Below are 20,332 nucleotides of genomic sequence, written 5' to 3'. Positions count from 1 at the left end.
ATCATCTATCTACCTATGTACCATCTATCTATCCATCCATCTATCTATCCATCCATCTATCATATCTATCTATCTACCTACCCATCTATCTATCATCTATTTATCTATCTATCATCTATCTACCTATCTATCTATCATCTATCTACCTATCTATCTATCATCTATCTACCTACCTATCATCTATCTATCTACCTACCTACCTATCTATCATCTATTTGTTTGTCTAGCTATCTATCTATCTATCTATCTATCATCTACCTATCTATGTATCTATCATCTATTTACCTATCTATGTACCTATCTATCATCTGTCTAACTATCTATCTATTTACCTATCTATGTACCTATTATCTATCTATCTATCTATCTATCTATCTATCATTTATTTACCTATCTATGTACCTATTATCTATCTATCTATCTACCTATCAATCATCTATCATCTATCTACTACCTACCTATCTATCTACCTATCTATCTATCTGTCTATCTCTCATCTATCTACCTACCTACCTAGCTATCATCTACCTATCTATCTATCCATCCATCGATCTATCATCTATCTATTGATATATCTATCTATCTATCTATCTATCTATCTATCTATCATCTATCTATCTTAATTAGACAGCCATCCCTCGGTAATTCCTACCGCACTGGGCTGCAGGAAGACACATTCCAACTGTGACTTTATCAGAGCTTTAGTCTTACCATCACCGATCATAACCACCAGGGCTGGCGTGACTACCGGGGCAACGCAGCGGATGTGCTGCAGAGTGGGTTCTACAGAAAACGGTTACCCTGGGGGAAGTGTGAGGGAAAACAACAAGATCAGGTACTAGAGCCCTCGAAGCCATTCCTGAAGGCACTGAGGACTAAGTCAAATGAACGAGATTAGTGGCCGCTAATTATCATTGTTCTGCCCTCCAAATGTAAAAGAGAAAGTTGTCAGTCATACGGGGACACGCCTTTAATCTCATCAGATCTCTGTAAATCCAAGGCCATCCTGATCTACACAGTACATACAGTGAGAGCTTGTCTCCATGAAAAGGCACAATTAAGGCTGGTGAGCTGTCTTGGTGAGCTACAGCTCGTGCCACCACACCTGATGACCGGAGCTGATCCCCATGACCACACAGTGGAAGGAGCAAACTGGAAGGATCCCCACAAGGTACCTGCCTACCAGCGCAGGCTTCCTGTGGCACGTGTGCCTCCATATAACATGCAAGACAAAATACTTTTTAATGTTTTGATTGTATTTACAAAACTTAAACCCTTAATAACTTTCTCCACATAGAGATGTTAAATGCTTTGTTTTAAAATTAAATTTATGTCAGAATACGAAGTATCCTACAAAAGACTCTAGCATTCCCTAACTAGAGTCACAGCTTTTTAACAACATCTACTTTCTGTCTAAACGTGGTCTTTTTTTCCAAATCGTTTACCCCTTGCCACTAGGCTGCCTTGGAAGAAGGCCAGTCTCCTAGATGACAGTGCAGGGAAGAAGTCAGCACTGGTACTTGAGTCAGCTCACTTCTACTACACCTGCCGTTCCCTGACATACCTTACGTAAGGCTACATGGTTTTAAGTCATACTCTGGCTAGGCGGTCCTCAGCCTTGCTTGGCCTTTCACGACTCACTTTAAAAAATTAGTCCTTAAAATTTTTATAAACTTCGTTATAAGGAAAAACCTTGCAAGTTAAAAAAAAATTCACACAGCAAATTAACCAAACACAAAGTCTAAACCAAAGTCTACCCATGTCGAATAATTCCCACAGGGTTTAGATAGATGTTATAAAGCTATAGAATTTCACACGGGACCTCACGCTTTCACGGTCGAGTCTATTTTGATGCACTCATACACCATCAAAAACAAATCCTCCAGTAGAACTAGAGAAACAATTAGTGTCTTCTTTCATAACTCCTGTGCATTGCCTGACTTTAGTCCTTCCTCATCACCAGATACTACTACTATTTCTTCTTCTTCTCCTCCTCCTTTCTCCCCCTCCTCCTTCCCCTCTTTTTCCTCCTCTTTCTCCCCCTCCTCTTTCCCTCTTTTTCCCCCTCTTCCTCCTCCTCTTTCCCTCTTCCTCCTCCTCTTCCTCCTCCTCTTTCCCTCTTTCTCCTCCTCTTCCTCCTCTCCTCCTCTTCCTCCTCCTTTTCCTCCTCCTTCTCTTCCCCTCTTCCTCATCCTCCTCTTTCCCTCTTCTTTCTCCTCTTCCTCCTCCTCTTCTCTTCTCTTCTTCCTCCTCCTCCTCCTCATCTTCCTCCTCTTCCTCTTCCTCCTCTTTCCCTCTTCTTCCTCCTCTTCCTCCTCCTCTCCTCTTCCTCCTCCTCTTCCTCTTCTCTTTTTTATATGTTACACTGTACCACAGGTACCTTTGTCAATATATATATATATATATATATATATATATATATATATATATATGACTAGATTCTGCATATGTGCTTTTGTATAGCTAATTTTTTAAAAAAATTTTTTCAAATGTCTTATTTTATGTGTACAATTGCCATACATATGGAGGCCAGAAGAAGGTACCAGGTACCCAAGTTAAAGATGGTTGTGAGCTACCACGTGGGCACTTGGAATGACCAGCAGCCAGTGTTCTTAACCTTGGTGCCATCCCAGTATGATTCACTTTTTAGAGAACTGGCTAGTTTTATAGGACGTTGCTCCATTTGGTGAGGTCCAATGTTTCCTCCTAATTAGATCTAGGCTACATTTATTTTCTAGAAGGATTGCTACACAAGGCGTGCTGGCTAATTTTACGTCAACTTGACTCCAGCGAGAGTCATCTGCATGGAGGAAACCTCAATTGAGACAATGCCTTCATCAGTTCAGGCTGTGGGGCATTTTCTTAATTAGTGATTGATGGGGGAGGGACCAGCCCACCGTGGATGATGTTATCTCTGGGCTAGCAGTCCTGGGGTCTAGAAGAAAGCAGGCTGAGCAAGCCAGGGGAAGCAAGCCAGTAAGCAGCACCCTCCATGGCTTCTGCATCAGTTCCTGCCCTCCATGTTCCTGCCTTCACTGGTTTTGGTGATGAACTGTTTTAGAACTGTGAGTGAAATAACCCCTCTCCTCCCCGCCTTGCTTTGGTCATGGTGTTTCATCACAGCGAGTGACCCTGATTGACACGTGAGGGATGCCTCGTTCTTTCTCAGTTACAGACACACATCTATCTGCTCCAGGCTGGCGTCATTAAGTCTGATCGCTTGCTTAAAGCACTGCCGGGGACTCCTCACTGTCTGTGGCTGCTGTTTCCTTCCCTGATTAATAAGTAGGAAAAGTATCTAAAGAAATCTGAATATATTGTCCCTCCGAACCCCTCCTCTTCCTCACATCTGTTGAAGATTCATGTCTGATCAACTTTCACTGTTACGATGGCAAAGCAGTACTCTAACTCCCTCACTCCTTCCACACGTCTTTAATAATTAGCATTTTACCACCCGTAAAAACCTCCCTATCGCTTCTGGTGTACACATTTATTCTATCACCAGTTGTACGGGTCCTTACTTCAAATGGAAGATACCCTTCAGCTGGTTAAAAGTGGTTTACTTTTCAAATGCAAGTGACAGGAAGCTAGAGATTGGACTGAAGTCACTTGAGTGTCAAAACTGACTCGCTAGGCAAGAGTAAGACTGTTGCCAGAGGTGGCTGCTCACAAGTGACATCTCGGGGGCCCGAGGCTCTGCAGCAGAGGATGACAACAGGCAGCCCTCGAGAAACCCTCACAACTGACTGAGAGGTCAGCCCGGAGCGGCTCTGCTGCTCATCAGACGTGGTATCACAGCCCCAAACATTTCATCCAAACAACCCATCTGTTTCTCCACAGCTAGCAAACTCAAACGTTCTGGCAAACGCCAAAGGACATGATTTACAAACAGTAGGTAATATTTGGACCATTCTGCAAGAGCTGGACTCCAGCTTTTAAAAAAAAAAAATTCAAATGATTTCATGCTTGGAGCTCACTGTGTCACTGACGGCACTGACTGGTTTCCTATCAGAAACCAGGCCTGTTGTAGACAAACGGCGAGGGGCTTGTGTGTATTTATCCTGTGGTCAGAGACCACACAGCCAGAGCCCTATTACGGCTTTGACAGCATTCTTAATACCACAGCAGGGAGGGAGCACCAGTGGGCAGGCCACAAGAGTGTGACAGCAGGTCCTGCTTCCCTGTGCAAACGAGACCCGACCCTGCCTCCACAGAAGACATGTGGGTGGCATCTGCTTTCTGCAAATTCTTTTCTACACCATCCAAACATCCTCCCCCGCCCCATGTGCAAATACTCTTTGGTATCATTTTAATGAAAAGAATTTTTTTTCCCCCAAACCCTTTGCAATCTGGGCGTGCTATGCACGGTTGTAATCCTAGCATTCGGGCGCACTGAGACAGAAGAGCGAAATGAAGCCGGTCTCCGCTGGATAGCAGGATATTGCCTCAAGAAATAACAGTGTCTTGCATTGTAACCTTGCGTGAGGATCATTCTGGAGGAGGGTGCTGGACACTTACCAGGAAGAGTCTGGGGACACCAGCGGCCAGTCTCTCCGTCTTCAGATGCCACACCAGGGGCTGGGGGGAGTTGAGCAGGAACACGATAGGTTTGTGGTGAGTGTGCACTGAGGCAATGGGGTTCAGGTGCAGGGTAACCTAGGAGTCAACACAAAGCAGGAGAGTTCAGTGCTGGTTTCCCCAGGCCATCCTGAGAAGCGTAGGATACTTCCTCATAAGTCACTGCCAAACGCCAGAAGAGGAATCATACGAGGTTGAGCTAAACGCTGCTGATAACTGGCCACTGTTTTACTACCTAGAGGCTGTGCGGTATGATCAGTTCCAGTAATCACAACTAAAACATGGCTCACCCACTAAGAATAGAACTCAAGTAAACAGAACTTTCTTTTTACCCCAAACACAGGAATAAAACTACCTTCCCTCAGGGATTCCTTATCCTTCAAGTCAGAAAGCTAAGCTGACATTATGTAACAGGGTATTTATGGGTGAGTTTTTTTTTTTCAACCTGGGGGAAGGGATTGGGGGCTCTCACAGAAAGCACTTTGTACTGGCTAGTTTTGTGTGTCAACTTGACACAAGCTGGAGTTATCACAGAATAGGAGCCTCAGTTGTGGAAATGCCTTTCATGAGACACAGCTGTAAGGCATTGTCTCAATTAGTTATCAAGCGGGGAGGACCCAGAGCATTGGGATGGGGCCGTCCCTGGGCTGGTGGTCTTGGGTTCTATAAGAAAGCAAGCTGAGCAAGCCAGGGGGAGCAAGTCAGTAAATAGCATCCCTCCATGGCCTCTGCATCAGCTCCTGCCTCAAGATTCCTGCCCTGCTTGAGTTCCAGTCCTGACTTCCTTTGGTGATGAACAGCAATGTGGAAGTGTGAGCTGAATAAACCCTTTCCTCCCCGACTTGCTTCTTGGTCATGATGTTTGTGCAGGAATAGAAACCCTGACTAAGACACACTTTCTTCTCTCCCAGGTAACTTCCAATCTCTACAAAGTTAGTTGAGCTCCCCCACCCCCAAAGTGCTGAAAATCAAGAGGGGGCTGCCAGGGGGTGCTGCTGCCTTCCTCCTTCCAGCCACTACCACAAAGGAGATTTCCAAAGAAAGGAGGCCCAGAGATCAGACAGAATGAATAGTGATGGCATAACACCTCTGCCACAAGAACACAGGCACCAGAGGGATTGCTCAGTGGTTAGGAGCACTTACTGCTCTTGCAGAGGACCTCAGTTTGGTAGCCAGCACCCACAGTTCTCAACTACCTGTAGCTGCAGCTCCAGAGGACCCAATGCCTCTGCTGGCCTCTGATGGCTCCCACACACATCTGAGTCACCAGAGGCATAGCACGAAAGCTGACTGCTTTACATCTTCCCAAGGCTGCTGGTCCACTTTGATCAAGAGGCATCTCTGCCTTCTTTTCTTGGGTATATCTAGAATCAGTATCGTTTATTACAGCAATCGAGTTATGGATAAAGAAAGCTCTGAGCTTTTCTTATCTTTCAAAAAAACCCATGCTTTAGCCAATGGCAAACACCCTCTAAATGTCAATAGAATTAAATAGATATCTATTTCTTGATGCCACAAGGCCTATTATTCTACACACAGTTTTCACATATGCACATAATCATAGTACTTGTTGACTGTTGAGTGTGCCTGCCTTAGTTCCCGAGACAGACAAAAAGAAGCACCTGAAGTTGAGTGTTGTTGTCAGTGTGTTGCAGGCAGCCATGTTATTGATTCACTGTAGCCAATCTGTGTGTAACCCCAAAGATTAGAAAGAGGCCAGAGAAACTGCGAAGGGTGAAGGGGGTTAGCTAGCTAATTTGCAGCAAAATACAAAAAACATAAGCCATGTGGACTGTTAGGAGCTATTTCTGCACACGGGGCCATTTTTAGACTTGGAATCAGCACTAAATGAACTGTGATGTCAACCACAGCTACAGCGAAACAATGTGTCCCTTGGTTGTTCAGACACACAGCACACTCTGGAGTCCCTGTCTTCATCTAGAAGTAAACAGATTGATAACCCACTGGAAACAGGATGCAATGGAAACAGAGCAGAGTGTACCAAGACTGCAGCAACTCCCTGGACGCAGAGGTTTGAGACAGGGAGGACGGGAGGCACAGCACCTGCAAACCGCAGAATGTCACAGACTCTCACTAAAGCAAGTGGCAACTGAGGCTGTCCCTATCCCTGAGCACCACATCAAGGCCCGGAGAACGGCAGCTGTCCTCCCCAGGGACATGGACTCCTTCCCTGCTTTGTAGTCAGTCCTAAGGCGCAGACTTCTTAAAGCTCCCGGATGTGCAAAAGCTTCGCTCAATATGTATAAAATCAATAAATACACGTCTCAAATGAGCCAGAATACTTTTCAGCTTATGAAATGAGAAGATGTAGGAAACAGATATTAATGCTTGGGTCCAAAGTTTCCCAGATGGTCTGAGCGTCGAGGCCTGGCTCAGACAACCAAGGGATGATTTCTAAGAAGCTTAGCTCGTAGTTTTCCTGGAAACGGCCCCTTCTTCAGTACGTGGCCGTGTCTGGCCAAGATGAGGCACAGAGGTTCCAAGGCAAAGCCTCAGAGCCATTTGGCAAAGGAGGATTCACACCATGGTTGAGAAATTAAAAGAAAAATTGGCAGGCACAGAGAGTCCTGTGAGCTCAGGCTAACCCAATCCCCAGAGGCCTTTCTCTCCCTGTCTCCACCGGAGCAGACATGGCAAAAGGGGGCGTGCAGACAATCAAAACCCAGCAGGATGGTATCGGAGCCCTTCGGAATGTGAGGAGAACATAGCCCAAACATCTTAAGGAACCCTGGGCCGAGTTGCCCAATTTCTTCTAGTCTGCAAAACAGAAGGCGAAAAGAAAGGCAGATAAAGGAAAATCTACTTTACGGTTATAGCTTAGAAATGACAATAAATGACAATAGTTACACACCAGATACACACCTGGAATCGAGCACTCGGGAGGCAGAGGCAGGGGGATCCAGAGTTCAAGCCACTCCCAAATAAAAACAAATCCCGCCCAAGGCTTTATGTAGTTAGATTGTCCTCGGTAGTAGTCTATAGAGAAGAGCTGGAGCAGACTGTAGCAAAGAAACGTCCCCCAGAGACATGTGACAGCTAGGATGTGAGAGTCTCTGAGAAAACGGAACAGAACTCTGAAGACTTCGCCCTCCATCCATTGTCCAATTCGCACACTGAAATACTCACAAAACGTAGTCTTATGAGCTTCAAACGTAACGGGGAACCCAGTGGAGGGCTGATGTGAGTTGGGAAGCATCCCAAACAGGTGATTCTCTGTGATCGGGATTGATAATCTTTGGGAGTCACCCAGCATTTGGTGACTGAGAGATGAACCCCCTTTTCATATGCATACAAAAAGATGCAGTACCTAAAATCTTTGCAGCAGTTTGAGCAAAATGCACCTAAAACCCACGCGGAGGAAACCACTGGACAAGAGCAGGAAAATCCTAAGGGACTGGCAGAAATCAAACAAGATGGCTTCATTGGACTAAGACGCATGTGTCTGCCCTTATGAGGCCATCCTTCCAGGGAAAACAGCAGATGAGAACTCGGGTTAGTGTCTAGGGTTTCCTGTCCTCTCCTCACTGCAGACTCACTCTTCACGAAGTCAGCTGAGCTCCTGCTCTAAATCTTCGTGTGTCACACTGCGCTAAGGGTCCAGGACCCTGGTGACGCAAGGAAGTGCAGCCCTGTGTCACCCCTCCCTGATCGGCCGCAAGGGGGGAAGACAGCGGGTCTAATCGGTTCTGTAACACCTGCTCCACTGAGGTTATCTGTGAACAGACTGTTACAAAGACACTCAAGACAGATCTGCATCCTTCCTTGTAGAATCTGCACAGCTTCAAGGAGCCGCTCTGGGTGGAGAGACCAACTTCCCAGAGACCATCTCTTCCTGCCTTCTGTTTGGGAGAGGCGCCCTGACCCACTACCAGACAAAGACGAAAACAATGTCCTCTGAACCTCACGGTGGAGAGAACTTCTCTATTCTTCCTCCTTTTTTTCTCCTTTACTTCCTTCTCACCTTCCTTCATTTGGGTAGGGTTAGGGTCAAACTACGTAGTCGAGCCCGGCCTTGAACTTACACTCAACAATCCTCCTGCCCCAACACCCTTGAGTACTGAGATTTCTGATTTCTGATACCATGCCCAACTGGCTTCTCCACTTCCTAAATATTACACTTGATAAGAAAAAAGCACTGTACATTTTTCTCAAATTCTACAAGCAGTGTGAAAATGAGCTATGTATTTACAGGTAGAAGAAGAAACCTACTTCTTTGCGGAAAGAAGCCATAAAGATTGTTTTGAATTTAGCGGAATTCACACTCGACATGCAAGACATTGCTGTGATAGAGATTTCAAAAGGTTTCTTATTAGTGAGACCCCACACCCCACTCCTGGGGTTTATTAAGACAAAGCAACAGTCAAGCACAGCAACTGCCAGGTGACTCTAACAGTGGACCCGTGAAGCAGTGAAATCATCCAAGACCCACCCCGGGAGACTTCTGTTATCTAAAACCAAACCAAGTCATGTTGCAAAACAGATGATTCAGTAATCAGTTTACATTACAGATAAGAGAAAGAACTCCAGCGTGTGTCTGCAACCTAGACCTGTAAAAGCAGGGGCTGTCCTTTAGACCCTTATCTGACTCCTCTGCAGAGGGGAGGAGGTGTTACTGAAACACCTTGAATCTTCTGTTCCCAGTCCCCGGATGTGACACACAGAGATGGTGGAACATAACTGGCTGGCCTTAGATTTTACTTACGTTTGAGCAATAATATTCTTAGGAACTCAAATGTGACCCCCAAATGGTTCTGAGATGTGTGCCTGATTGCCGGGGAAGGGAACTATACGTAGCTAATCAACGCCACAGAGTTTTCGAGGGTCCTCTGGTCTGAGGAGCCCCGACAGCCGACACTGCAATTGTGATGCTTGCCTTCTGCCACGTGGGAATTGGTATAAAAAGATTCCCTTAAAACATTCTTGGAAGGGTAGAGTCAGAGTTTTGTTTAAAACAAAATGTCCCTTAGAAAGTTTTATATTGTTCTGAATTTCTTAGGAGCCATTAGTTGGTCCTGAATTCAAAGTTCCAAACCTCTGAGTGTCCCTACCCTCTCTCTCGGGAACCACTGACATCAAAGTTCACACTGCGTGGCAGAAGACCATCATGCTTTCTCCCAGTGGTTTCATCTTGAAGCCGCTTACTGAGCTGAGAGGAACACAGTCAGTGAATTCCCAAACTAACTCCCTTCCCCCCACCAACGACAAGATTCTGCATTCCCTGGGAGCGTCTTAAAATAATTTAATATAGTGACACAAAGGGGTAAAAAAAAAAAACCCTAAAAGTCTGCAATTTGATGCAGAAATAAGTCTGTCTTCTCTGCTCCGTGTTTTGAATGCCGTGGAAAAATACTAGGAACTAAATTTGGGGTGGGGGTGAGGAGCAGCAAGGCATATAAACAGAACAGTATTTATGAAACCAGAGGTCATGACCCTCTGAAGGGGTCCTGGGAGCTTCACACAGGGATTCCAGGGACCCTGGACCTCCCTTCCTGGAGAGGCCCTCAGCTACTGCAGAGAAAGGGGCAGAGAGAGTGGAGACTTTCGGTGTAGGTATGTTCTGCTGTAAGAACACATCTGAGGCCCTGGGCAGGCCACCAGTCACAGCAAATCCAAAGTGACTTTTCCGTTGTCCTTCAGTCATTAATACACCAAGGTTATATGTCTAAGCCAAGGCTCCTGGCTTCAAGTACAGAACAGCCATGTCCTCAGAGAAACGGTCTCCAGCCATAGGCTCCCCTATTCTCAGGCAGAGTTGGAAAGTTCCACAGGACCCTACAGATGTTTGTCTCCTCTGCCAAGTTGTGAAATCCTCAGAGCACATCATTCAGGGGTAAAAACTGGAACCATGTTTAGCTCTGCAGCCTCGTGCCCAGCACAAGGCCAGACATCCAGGAAGAGATCAACACGTTTTTGAAAAATGAATACAGGGAACCATAAATAAATTTCATCGATAAAATTAATGAAATGTGAGTCCAGTAATGGTCATGAGGTCGTATTGCCTTGATTTTCCAGCCAAAAGAGGGGAGGCTCCTCATCGAGAGAACATTCCCCTACCAAGTACAACTTGGACATTAGAGCAGGGTCAAGACAAACAAATAGATCTCGGGCACCAAAACAAGTGCCAGCGACTGCCGGGCTGTGTACTCATCAACTTCCGAGACAAATGTCCACGGGTACACAACCCAAGTGACATGGCTACGGCACAATTCCTGCACCCAAGGCTCGGGGGACACGGAGGAGGAGCTGAGCAGATCGGGAAGACTGCTGTCTTCTAGATATCAAGGGAAACTACACCCATGAAGTTTCTACAACATGGCTGCCTAATCCGAGCCCTGAATAACAGTATCACCAGCTGGCAAAATGGAGGCACTCTCAGGGGCCCCGCCCTTAGGTAAAGATCTAGGAGCAATGGCTGAGGGAAAATGGAGCACCAGTCTTCTGCTAACTGGTTATCCAGTACCAAGTGACCAGCCGTAAAAGTACATACATACAAGTAGCATGTAGGCGCATGCAAGCAGACAGACAGACAGACACAATAATAAAGGAAAGCAGACTATGATCTTGAGAGGAAGTGGGGGGGGGGCATGAAAAGGGTTCGAGGGGAGACCGGGAGGAGGAAATCATGTTTTAATTAAAAATAAAACTTTAAAGGTTAATGGGAAGTTTACCATTCATAGTTACACAAAATATGTAAAAACTTGCAAAATATCCTTGAAAAAAACATGAGGGTTTTTTCAGATGTTCCACTGTGTTTCGGATGAAGCACAGAACCTGTTTGGCACGCAGGCACTGCGGTGGGTGCACCAAAACACTACAGTCTAAGGAACCTGTAGGAACTTGGCATCTGACTACAGACAGAAGTGGGAACACCCATTTGCGGCCGTCAGTTTAACACTCCCTACCCTACTCATGAACAGACTCCGTGTAACCTGTGGTCGCCCACTCTACTATACAGTGCTCTCCATAACTACACACGTATGTAGATTATGTCAATTCATACTTTTTTAAAAATAGGCATGGGATGCTTTTTCTGTTTATCTGTCTAGCGAGTCGGTATTTTAACATATATAACTCTGTAGCAGCAGGGTCCCGGGAACAGCCTCTGTGTCATGTTATGACAACGGAGAACGGAATTGCATGAATAGAATCTTTGGTGGGGTGGTTAGGATTTGCGAGTATCCAACTCCCACATAGCCTGACACTAGAGTAACCACCTTAAGCCTGACACTAGAGTAACCACCTTAATGTCAGTGGCAGCAAAACCATAAAATCCAACATTATTCAGGCAGGGACACAACAGGATGACATTTGGATTCCCTGGGGCTAAGGCACCGTCTCAGAAACATTAGCCTGAAAGTGACTGGGAGTTATGAACGGGGTTGCCAAAAAGAAAATTCTAGAGAGGAGTGATTACTTTGGACATTCACGAACATACATTTGGAGGAAAGCTGTTGGTAAGAACAGTGGAGTGCAGGTAGTGGGAAAAGCCACCATCACAGTCTCCCCGCACATGATGACAACATGGAGGCCCAGGAGTCTTGAAGGACGGGAAGATGCTGCTGTCAGATGATGCTGATGACATTGTCCAATCTCATTTCAATGGGGGAGTTGGTGCTTAGGGGTAATTTATCAGTCCTGTGGCTTGAAAGTGGCAGTGGTGGTTACCTCACTCTCTGTCCCCACAAAACATTCACCTATTCCTTCTCCTTGGGTTGGGGGAGGACATGAAAGTTTTGGTGACCAAGGCAAACTGTCTTCCTGCTGGAAGAGAATGAAAGAGAGGAGGGAGGTGGACATCAAATTCTAAGGGATCCCAAGAGAAAACAAAGAGGAGTTAAAAGGGATCCTCAACAGGGTGGGCCCCAGCCCCAGCCAAGGCAGCGAGATGGCTTGGCAGAGAATCCTCCTCGGCTGACACTGAAAATGCTTTCCTAGCCCTCACACTAGGCTGGCCCCAGTGGAACTTGAGTTGCTGTCACATGGCCTATCTTGAAACAGGCAGAACAAGTAACTTAGATTCAAAGTGGAAAACGTGTTCACCTGTAGGGCAGCACCCACCTTTCTAACATACACCACTTCCCAAACATCTCCATTTCCTTTCAGAAGAGTGAAATCTTTAGTGGCCTTTCATTCTGAATGGCTATTGTGGATTGAATGCCGTCCTGGTTAGGGTTTCTAGCGCTTAGGTAAGAAACCACCACCAAGTCAAGCTGGGGAGGGAAGAGCTTACTAGGCTGACACTTCCACATCATAGTTCACCACGGAAGGAAGCAAGGACAGGAACTCACACAGGTAGAGGCCACGGAAAGTGTTTGCTCCCCATAGAATCCAGGGCCACTAGCCCAGGGGCAGGGCCCTCCCCCATCAATCACTAATTAAGAAAATGCTGGGGCTGGAGAGATGGCTCAGAGGTTAAGAGCACTGACTGCTCTACTAGAGGTCCTGAGTTCAGTTCCCAGCAACCACATGGTGGCTCACAACCATCTGTAATGGGATCTGATGCTCTCTCCTGGTGTGTCTGAAGACAGCTACAGTATAGTTCTATGCATAAAATAAACAAATCTAAAATAAATAAAGAAAATGCCCTACATACGCCCCTGATCTTGTGGAGGGATTTTTCTCAATCAAGGTGTCCTCCTTTCGATGACTAAGTTTGTGCCCAGTTGACATAAATCTAGCCAGCACACATGTGAAATGTTCCCCCACAAGCTCATCTTTGAACAGTCACCCCCAGGTAGTAGTAAAGTTTCAGAATGTTATAGAAGCTTTGGGAGGTAAATGGAGCCTTGCTGGAGTGGGCAACTGAGAGTGGACTTAGAGAGTTCACAGCCTGGCCCCACTTCCTGTCTGTTCTTTGTTCCAACCACTGCTCACTTCTGCCACTATGAACTGTCCACACTCAAACTGTGAGCCAACTTCTTCCCTTATGCTTCCCACCTGGTATCTGTTCAGAGCAACTGCGAAGTTTACTAATAAAAAAGCCGGACACATGACAGAGAAAATTCAATATGCAGGAAACACCAAAGTTCATTACTTTTAACTGTTTCCTACGTAAGTCCTAAATATACCTGGACCCAGTTGCAAAGAGGGTTCTGTGGTTCACTGTGTCCCAGCATATCTGAGAAAGCATGGGCCATAAGTTCAGGAAAAGAGCCTGCCTCAAACAAGTAAGTAGAGAGCAATAGACAAGAATGCCTCTTCTGGAGTGTACACATACACAGACACACAGACACACACACACACACACACACACACACACACACACACTCATGGACATACACTACATACACAGACACACACAGACACACACACACTCACATACATACACTACAGACACACAGACACATACTCACACACACATACACACACTCACACGCAAACACATAGACATGCACTCACACACACACTCACATGCACACACGCAAACACATAGACATGCACTCACACACACACTCACATGCACACACATAGACACACACATAGACACACACACATATGCACATACATACACACATACACAGGCAACCATATACACATATACAAACATACACAGAGTCACACATACACACAAACATATTCACACACAGTCACACATATACACACACATACTCACATACAGACACACTCACACACAGGCACACATATATATCCATATGCACATACATACACAAATGCTCACACATATACACACATACAGAAAAAGGCACATATACACACATATGCACACACACACACATATGCATGCACACACCACAATCTTAGTACTTGTTAATAAGTTAAAAGAAGGAAACAGTAAAGAAAAGAAGAAGTGAAAGGCCCTCCCCCTAGGAAGCTGACAGTGACAGAAGGGACCTTTCTTTACAGGTTAATCAGAAGCAAAGGCCTTAACTTCAGAATGAAGCATGTAAATTGAACACAAACCATTTGATTCTCAAGCTCTATGACTAAAGTAAGACATTCATTTCCAAGCAGTGAAAATACAGTAGGTCTGACAAATCTGTGTATAGTTGGCCGATTTAAACCCTACTGCACTTCATATTCTTAGATCTGTGAAGGTGATGGTGTAATGAAAAAGTCAACTCTCCTCAAGCAAACATCTAAAGCGCTTCCCACATTTAACAGAGAGTGCAGGGCTCTACGTAACTTTCCACAGCGCTACGTCAAACTGTAGGGTTCTAGTAACTTCCCACAGCGCTACATCAAACCATCATTTCTATATACAACGTTAAACTTTCATATTTAAAGTGAGCTTCATTATTTTTTGCTATCTCCCAACTGAAAAATATATTTTTAATTACTGCAACTTTTAAATATTTTCAAACACTGTGGTGGCATTTGAAACAAAGTGTGTTTTATAAAATGAGCTGGTATCTTTCATCTTCTCAGTGTGATAAACACGGGAGGTGTGTTTGACTGACAGAACTAAAGTTATGTGTCTACGTACAGACTTAAAACCATTTCGAAGGGTTTTTCATACGAACAGATAAGGTCCATGCTACTCTCTCACAGTGTGTCTAAGGGATTTCTCATTTTACCAAAAACTGGACAGTCCTGGAGATGCCAAGATCCCACTCCTTGAGCTGTTTTATGATTCAGTCAGATCCCAAGCGTTTACATTGATAGCTGCTGGTCTTCTACTCATTGTTGTCCAAACTCATATGTGAGTCTGCCTCTCATTAACCCTTTGGAAATACCACTAGTAAGCAGAAATAAGAGTCCAGACAGGAATAGAAGAAATAAGGATAAAGGTTGCATTACAAACATTTAGACCTTGATTATAAATTTAGATGCCATACTTAGCAGGATTTTATAGAAGCAACTCAAAATTCTCTTTAGGTCATCTTCAGACAAAAAAAGGGTAGATTCATAATACAAAAATTTCCCTTTATGAAAATGTGGTTTGATATAATTAAATATAGTATTGCTGGAGCAATGCATTACAGTCATAAAAAGAGAAGTTGTATGGACATTTGATACAACATGGATGCCCCAGAAACACCTTGTGAAGCAGAGCACGCCAGACAGAAACTGTTGCAAAGCAGTATGTTTACGTTCTGACGAATCCATGAAAACAGAAAACAGGTCAGGAGTTGTAGACTCTAGGGACTAGAGGAGCGAGGGGTTACTGGCACGGGGCTCTTTTTGATGATCACCCGGGTTGCACAACACTTTAAATATACAAACATCACTGAACTGCACACTTCAAAATGGCTAAACTGCCTGTAGTAATCAGGGTTCTCCAGAGAACCATAAACATCTCGTAGATAAGACCTCAGTCACAGGCTGTGATGGAAACCGCACTTGGAGGAGCAGCTTCTCTCTCTTCTCTCCTCCTCTCCTCTCCTCTCCCCTTCCCCCTTCTCCTCCCTCCCTTCCTTTCCTCCCTTCTCCTCTCCCCCCTCCTCTTCTCCCTCTTCTTTCTATCCCCTTTCTCCTCTCCTCTCCTCTCCTCTCCTCTCCTCTCCTGTCTCCTCTCTCTCTTTTTTCTTTTCCCTCTCTTCTCTCTCCTCCCTTCCTCCCTCCCTTCCTCCCTCCCTCCTTCCCTCCCTCTGTGTTTTGGTTGTTTTATGAGATGGGATATTACTATATTGCCCAGCCTGGCCTCAAATTTGTGCCCACTCAGGATCACCTCAGACTTGCCATTCTTGTGCCTCAGTCTCCTGAGTGGCTGGAGCTGCAGAGATATACCACCACATCCCATGCATATTTAGAGTCCTGAGTGTTGATCTTTTTGCAAGCTAGCGGTTTGTGGTGTAAAGCATTTCCCAATGATGAGGGGTGGTGGGCAGCATCCTGAGAGCAAACAATTGGCATTCCTGGGCTTCTGTGTGGTTAGGCTGTGACGTCCAGGGTGCTACATGTGTGTTTAACCTGTGATGGGCATCTTACGTGGAGGACCTTCTACATAAAAGGGCATGTGCATGAAACTGGCTCATAAGATCATGAAAACTGAGACGCTCTGGGGTCTTCAGCTGGAAAACAGGCCGAGGCTGTCATGTAATTTCCAGTCCAAGACTGGTCTTGAGAACCTCGAAGCCACTGATGTATGTCCCAGAACTTGGGGTTCTGATGTCCACAGGCAGAGGAACTCATGACCTCAAAATGGAAAGTGAACTCTCCTGGTCTCTGATCTTGCACCACTTGGGTTCTGGGGGCACGGAATAGTACCCACCAAGGTGGTGGTAGTTCTTCCTACTTCGTTAAATCCTAAGCTCCTCTGGAGGCAACCTCTAGAAATAATGTTTTCTGACTACTTGGAAATCCCTTGACCTAGTCTAATTGATACCTAAATCGGGATCACGGTGATGAATTATATTTCACCACAAAAAAAGTATGGTTTGGACCTTCATATAGAGTGAACCAGACTGAGGCTACGAGCTTAAAACTGGGCCTTCACCTCTCTTAGGAAACAGGCTTAAAACAGGCCCGGTGTTGTCACACACATTTAACTCCAGCACTCAAGATGCAGATGCAGGTGGGGTCTCTGTGAGTCCAAGGTTTCTTAGTCTGTACTGTGAGTCCCAGGTCAGCCATGTCTATACAGTGAACCAAGAAAGGAAGGAAATGAAGGAGGAAGTATACAGACCAGGCCAGGCCAGACCAGACTGGATCAAACCGGATCAGACCAGACCAAACCAAACTGGACCAGACCGGACTAGACCGGACCAAACCAAACCAGAACCAGAACCAGAACCAGAAACAAAAACTAAAACAAAAACAAAAAACAAAAACTCACATGGTAAATATTCTTGTTCCTCACATTTCTGAATTACTTAGTCTAGATGAATGAACAATTACTCAGAGATACTCCAGGGAGTCATTTCATCAGCCACGTCGAAGTTAGACTGGACAACCACTGAGAGTTCTAGAATTCAAGTCTAACAATCCCCAAACTTCATTTAAAAAAAAAAAAAAGACAAACGTTCAGAACTTCTTTACCCACCTCCCATTTCTTTTCCTCCCTAAGGGTGTTTCCTACATTTGAGTCTTAATTTCTATCTATATACTTGCCAGTGTCCTAGAGACTGTTTCTCAACAGCGAGTCTGTCAGAATAAACTGATAGTAACTTAAAAGGAAAATTATTTCACAAGCGTTTGGAAAGCTGCCTAGGTAGGCCCAAATCATACTGTCCTTGTCTAGGGACAAGGGGATCCAAGAGAACTAAGATGCAGAAGTTAAATTAGCTTTACAAGAGCCATATATTGTTTATAAAGTATTGTTAGATCTCTCCCAGTTTTAAAAAGTGTGTGTTTATTTGTGTATGTATCTCTGTGTGGGGCTATGAGTGTGTGTGTGTGTTTGAGTGTGTGTGTGAGTGTGTGTACGCATGCATGCAATGGTGCCTTCAGAGGTCAGAAAAGGGCTTTGGTTCCAGAAGAGCTGCGGTTACAGGTGGTCACAAGCTGCCTGATGTGGGTGCTGGGAACAGAATTCTGGTCCTCTGGAATGACAGCAAAGTCTAGCCCCTAACCTCACTTAATTTTAAAATAGACTAATTACAAGAAAATGCTGTGATAACAAAATATTATTTGATTGAAGTATAATTCTATGTTAATTTAAGGTATAAGGGACATTTTTTTAACCTCAAAGACAAAAGTTACACTTTCCAGACCATCACAGATGAACGGTATTCTACGGCACCCTCAGATCAGAGTCAGGAACCCAACAGAATCGGATTACTACCCACACAATGGAGCCATCAGTCCCCAAAGCCTTTAGCCAAAAAGTTTTCTACCCAGAGTTAACAGGTCGCAAACGTGCATGATTGTTATGTCCTCCTTTTTGTTTGTTTGGTTTTGGGCTTGTTGTTGTAATTATTTGTTTGTTTGTTTTTCCAGACAGGGTTTCTCTGTGTAGCCTTGGCTGTCTTGGAACTTGCTGTGTAGACCAGGTTGGCCTTGAGTTTACAGAGCTCTGCCTACCTCTGCCTACCTCTGCCTACCGAGTGCTGAGATTGAAGGTGTGAGTCACCACTGCCCGGCTTGATTTCCTCTTCCGGTAACTTCCCACTAACTACAGAAGGCTCTGGCTACCCCAGGAAGAAAGTATGGATGGCCAAATGGAGTCCTCATTGGGGGGGTGGGACACAAAATGTTTTAACTGAGGGATGGAGTTATGCAGTTCAGTACTCAGTGTACCCCTCGGGATCTAGTAGACTGACTTTTGAATACTCCTGTACCCCTTACAGAGCATGCCTATCTGTGTGCACAGTGAGTAACGGTGTACACAGTGGGTAAGACTCAGTTCCGTTAGCCACATGATTTTTCTACGCCACTCTTTAAAAACAGGCAAACCCACCAGATAGTCATGACTACTGGTTAGGGATCTTACCGGTGTAATAAATGAGGGGCTAATGAGAGGACTCAGAGACGCCAGCCATCAGTGGGGGCCACAGGGGCCCGTCCTCTACCTCTCTGCCCCAGGCTGACGAGGCGAATAGTTTTGGTATTTACTCCTGGTGTAACTAGAGCCTTCTGTAGTTAGTGGGAAGTTATTAGACGTGGAAGCAAAGCTGCTGCTGGTGGTGCACACCTTTAAACCCAGCACGTGGGAGGCCGAGGCAGATAGATCTCCAAGTTCAAGGCCAGTCTGGTCTACACAGCAAGTTCCCTTAAGAGTCTGTCTCTTCAGTTTTAACTTGGAGGCGATCCCTGAACCTGTCGCATCAGGTGTCAAGAGGATTAAAGATGTGATCTGTGCCAATCACTCAGAATACCGAGAGGCCTGAGGTAAGTGCTCTAGTCTTTTATCTCCCCTGCTACAACCACCAGCATTTGCTCCCTGTTCCTTTGGTTCCTATGGGAAGAAGCTGAGCTTGCCTTAAGTGTCCTCCGAATTCACTTCTCACACATCCTCTCCTAAGCCAGCTTCCTCTCGATGGCCACACTAAAACCCCAGCAAGCTCCTCTCTCTCTCTCTCTCTCTCTCTCTCTCTCTCTCTCTCTCTCTCTCTCTCGTAACTCCATCAACCTCCTCTGCCTTCTCCCAGCTCTCAATGCCAGTATCTCCAGGACTCACTCGACGGTGCCTTGGAGATGCTTCAGAAACGCCATGGGATGGGGAACGGCAACTGGGAGCTGCTTGTTCTGAAATACTGCACCTCGAGGGTGAGGGGCCTCATTTCCAAGTATTTGTTGACACAAACGGACCACTGATGGGCTTGCTACCAGCTTGGTGAAGACCTCTGCCTCAGGTATGACACCAGAAAGGTTGGGGCAGCTGCAAGGTCTTCAGTTTCCCTGGAGACGGAAGTTCCATGGAAGGCTACAAATCACCATAGCAACCAGAAGTCTATGGGCTTCAGCCCGTAGCTCTGGTAAAGCAATCTGGACACTGGAAAGGGCCAGGGCAGCAGAATTGAAAGATGAGCAAAGTCAGTGCTGTGCCCCAAGCTCCATGTTGTGCTGATTCCAAGGCCTCCCAGGGTCAAGCATCAAAGTTCTGCTACGAAAGATGCCTATCAGAGCCCAAGGATTTGCCAGGCAGAACCTCCTGCCCCAGTCTGAAGGTCTACACAGGAACTCACAGCACATTTTCCAAAACAACCACTTCAAATCTGGTCTAAGAGCAAGCGAGGGGGAAGAGGAGTGTCATTAGATCAAGTTACCCAGGCAACAGCTGCTGGTCCCAACCTGGGTTAAAGAATAAGGCTGAGGGATTTCTTTGATAAAACGATAGATGGACTTTATCCCAAGCTGACCTTAAACAGACTAATTCTTACAGATTTAAGAA

General features: G+C 45.5%; 1 protein-coding gene across 4 annotated transcripts in view; it reads right to left on the bottom strand.

The window, feature by feature from the left end:
* Window positions 1-20,332, bottom strand: part of Tgfbr3 (transforming growth factor beta receptor 3) — a 175,976-nt gene that overhangs the window by 68,071 nt on the left and 87,573 nt on the right. The window contains exons 1-2 of one of the 4 annotated variants that reach the window (XM_039091791.2): window positions 19,701-19,854; window positions 4,519-4,656 (exon numbers count right to left, since the gene is read on the bottom strand). In XM_039091791.2, the coding sequence (XP_038947719.1) occupies window positions 4,519-4,656; window positions 19,701-19,721 (159 nt within the window). In that variant the 5' untranslated portion in view covers window positions 19,722-19,854. 4 annotated transcript variants of the gene reach the window in all.

Source organism: Rattus norvegicus, chromosome 14 (assembly GCF_036323735.1).
Source record: "Rattus norvegicus strain BN/NHsdMcwi chromosome 14, GRCr8, whole genome shotgun sequence".
In the NCBI taxonomy this organism is placed as follows: Eukaryota; Metazoa; Chordata; class Mammalia; order Rodentia; family Muridae; genus Rattus; species Rattus norvegicus.
Note: the sequence above shows the minus strand (reverse complement) of the source record. Positions and strands in the feature narration are given on the sequence as shown.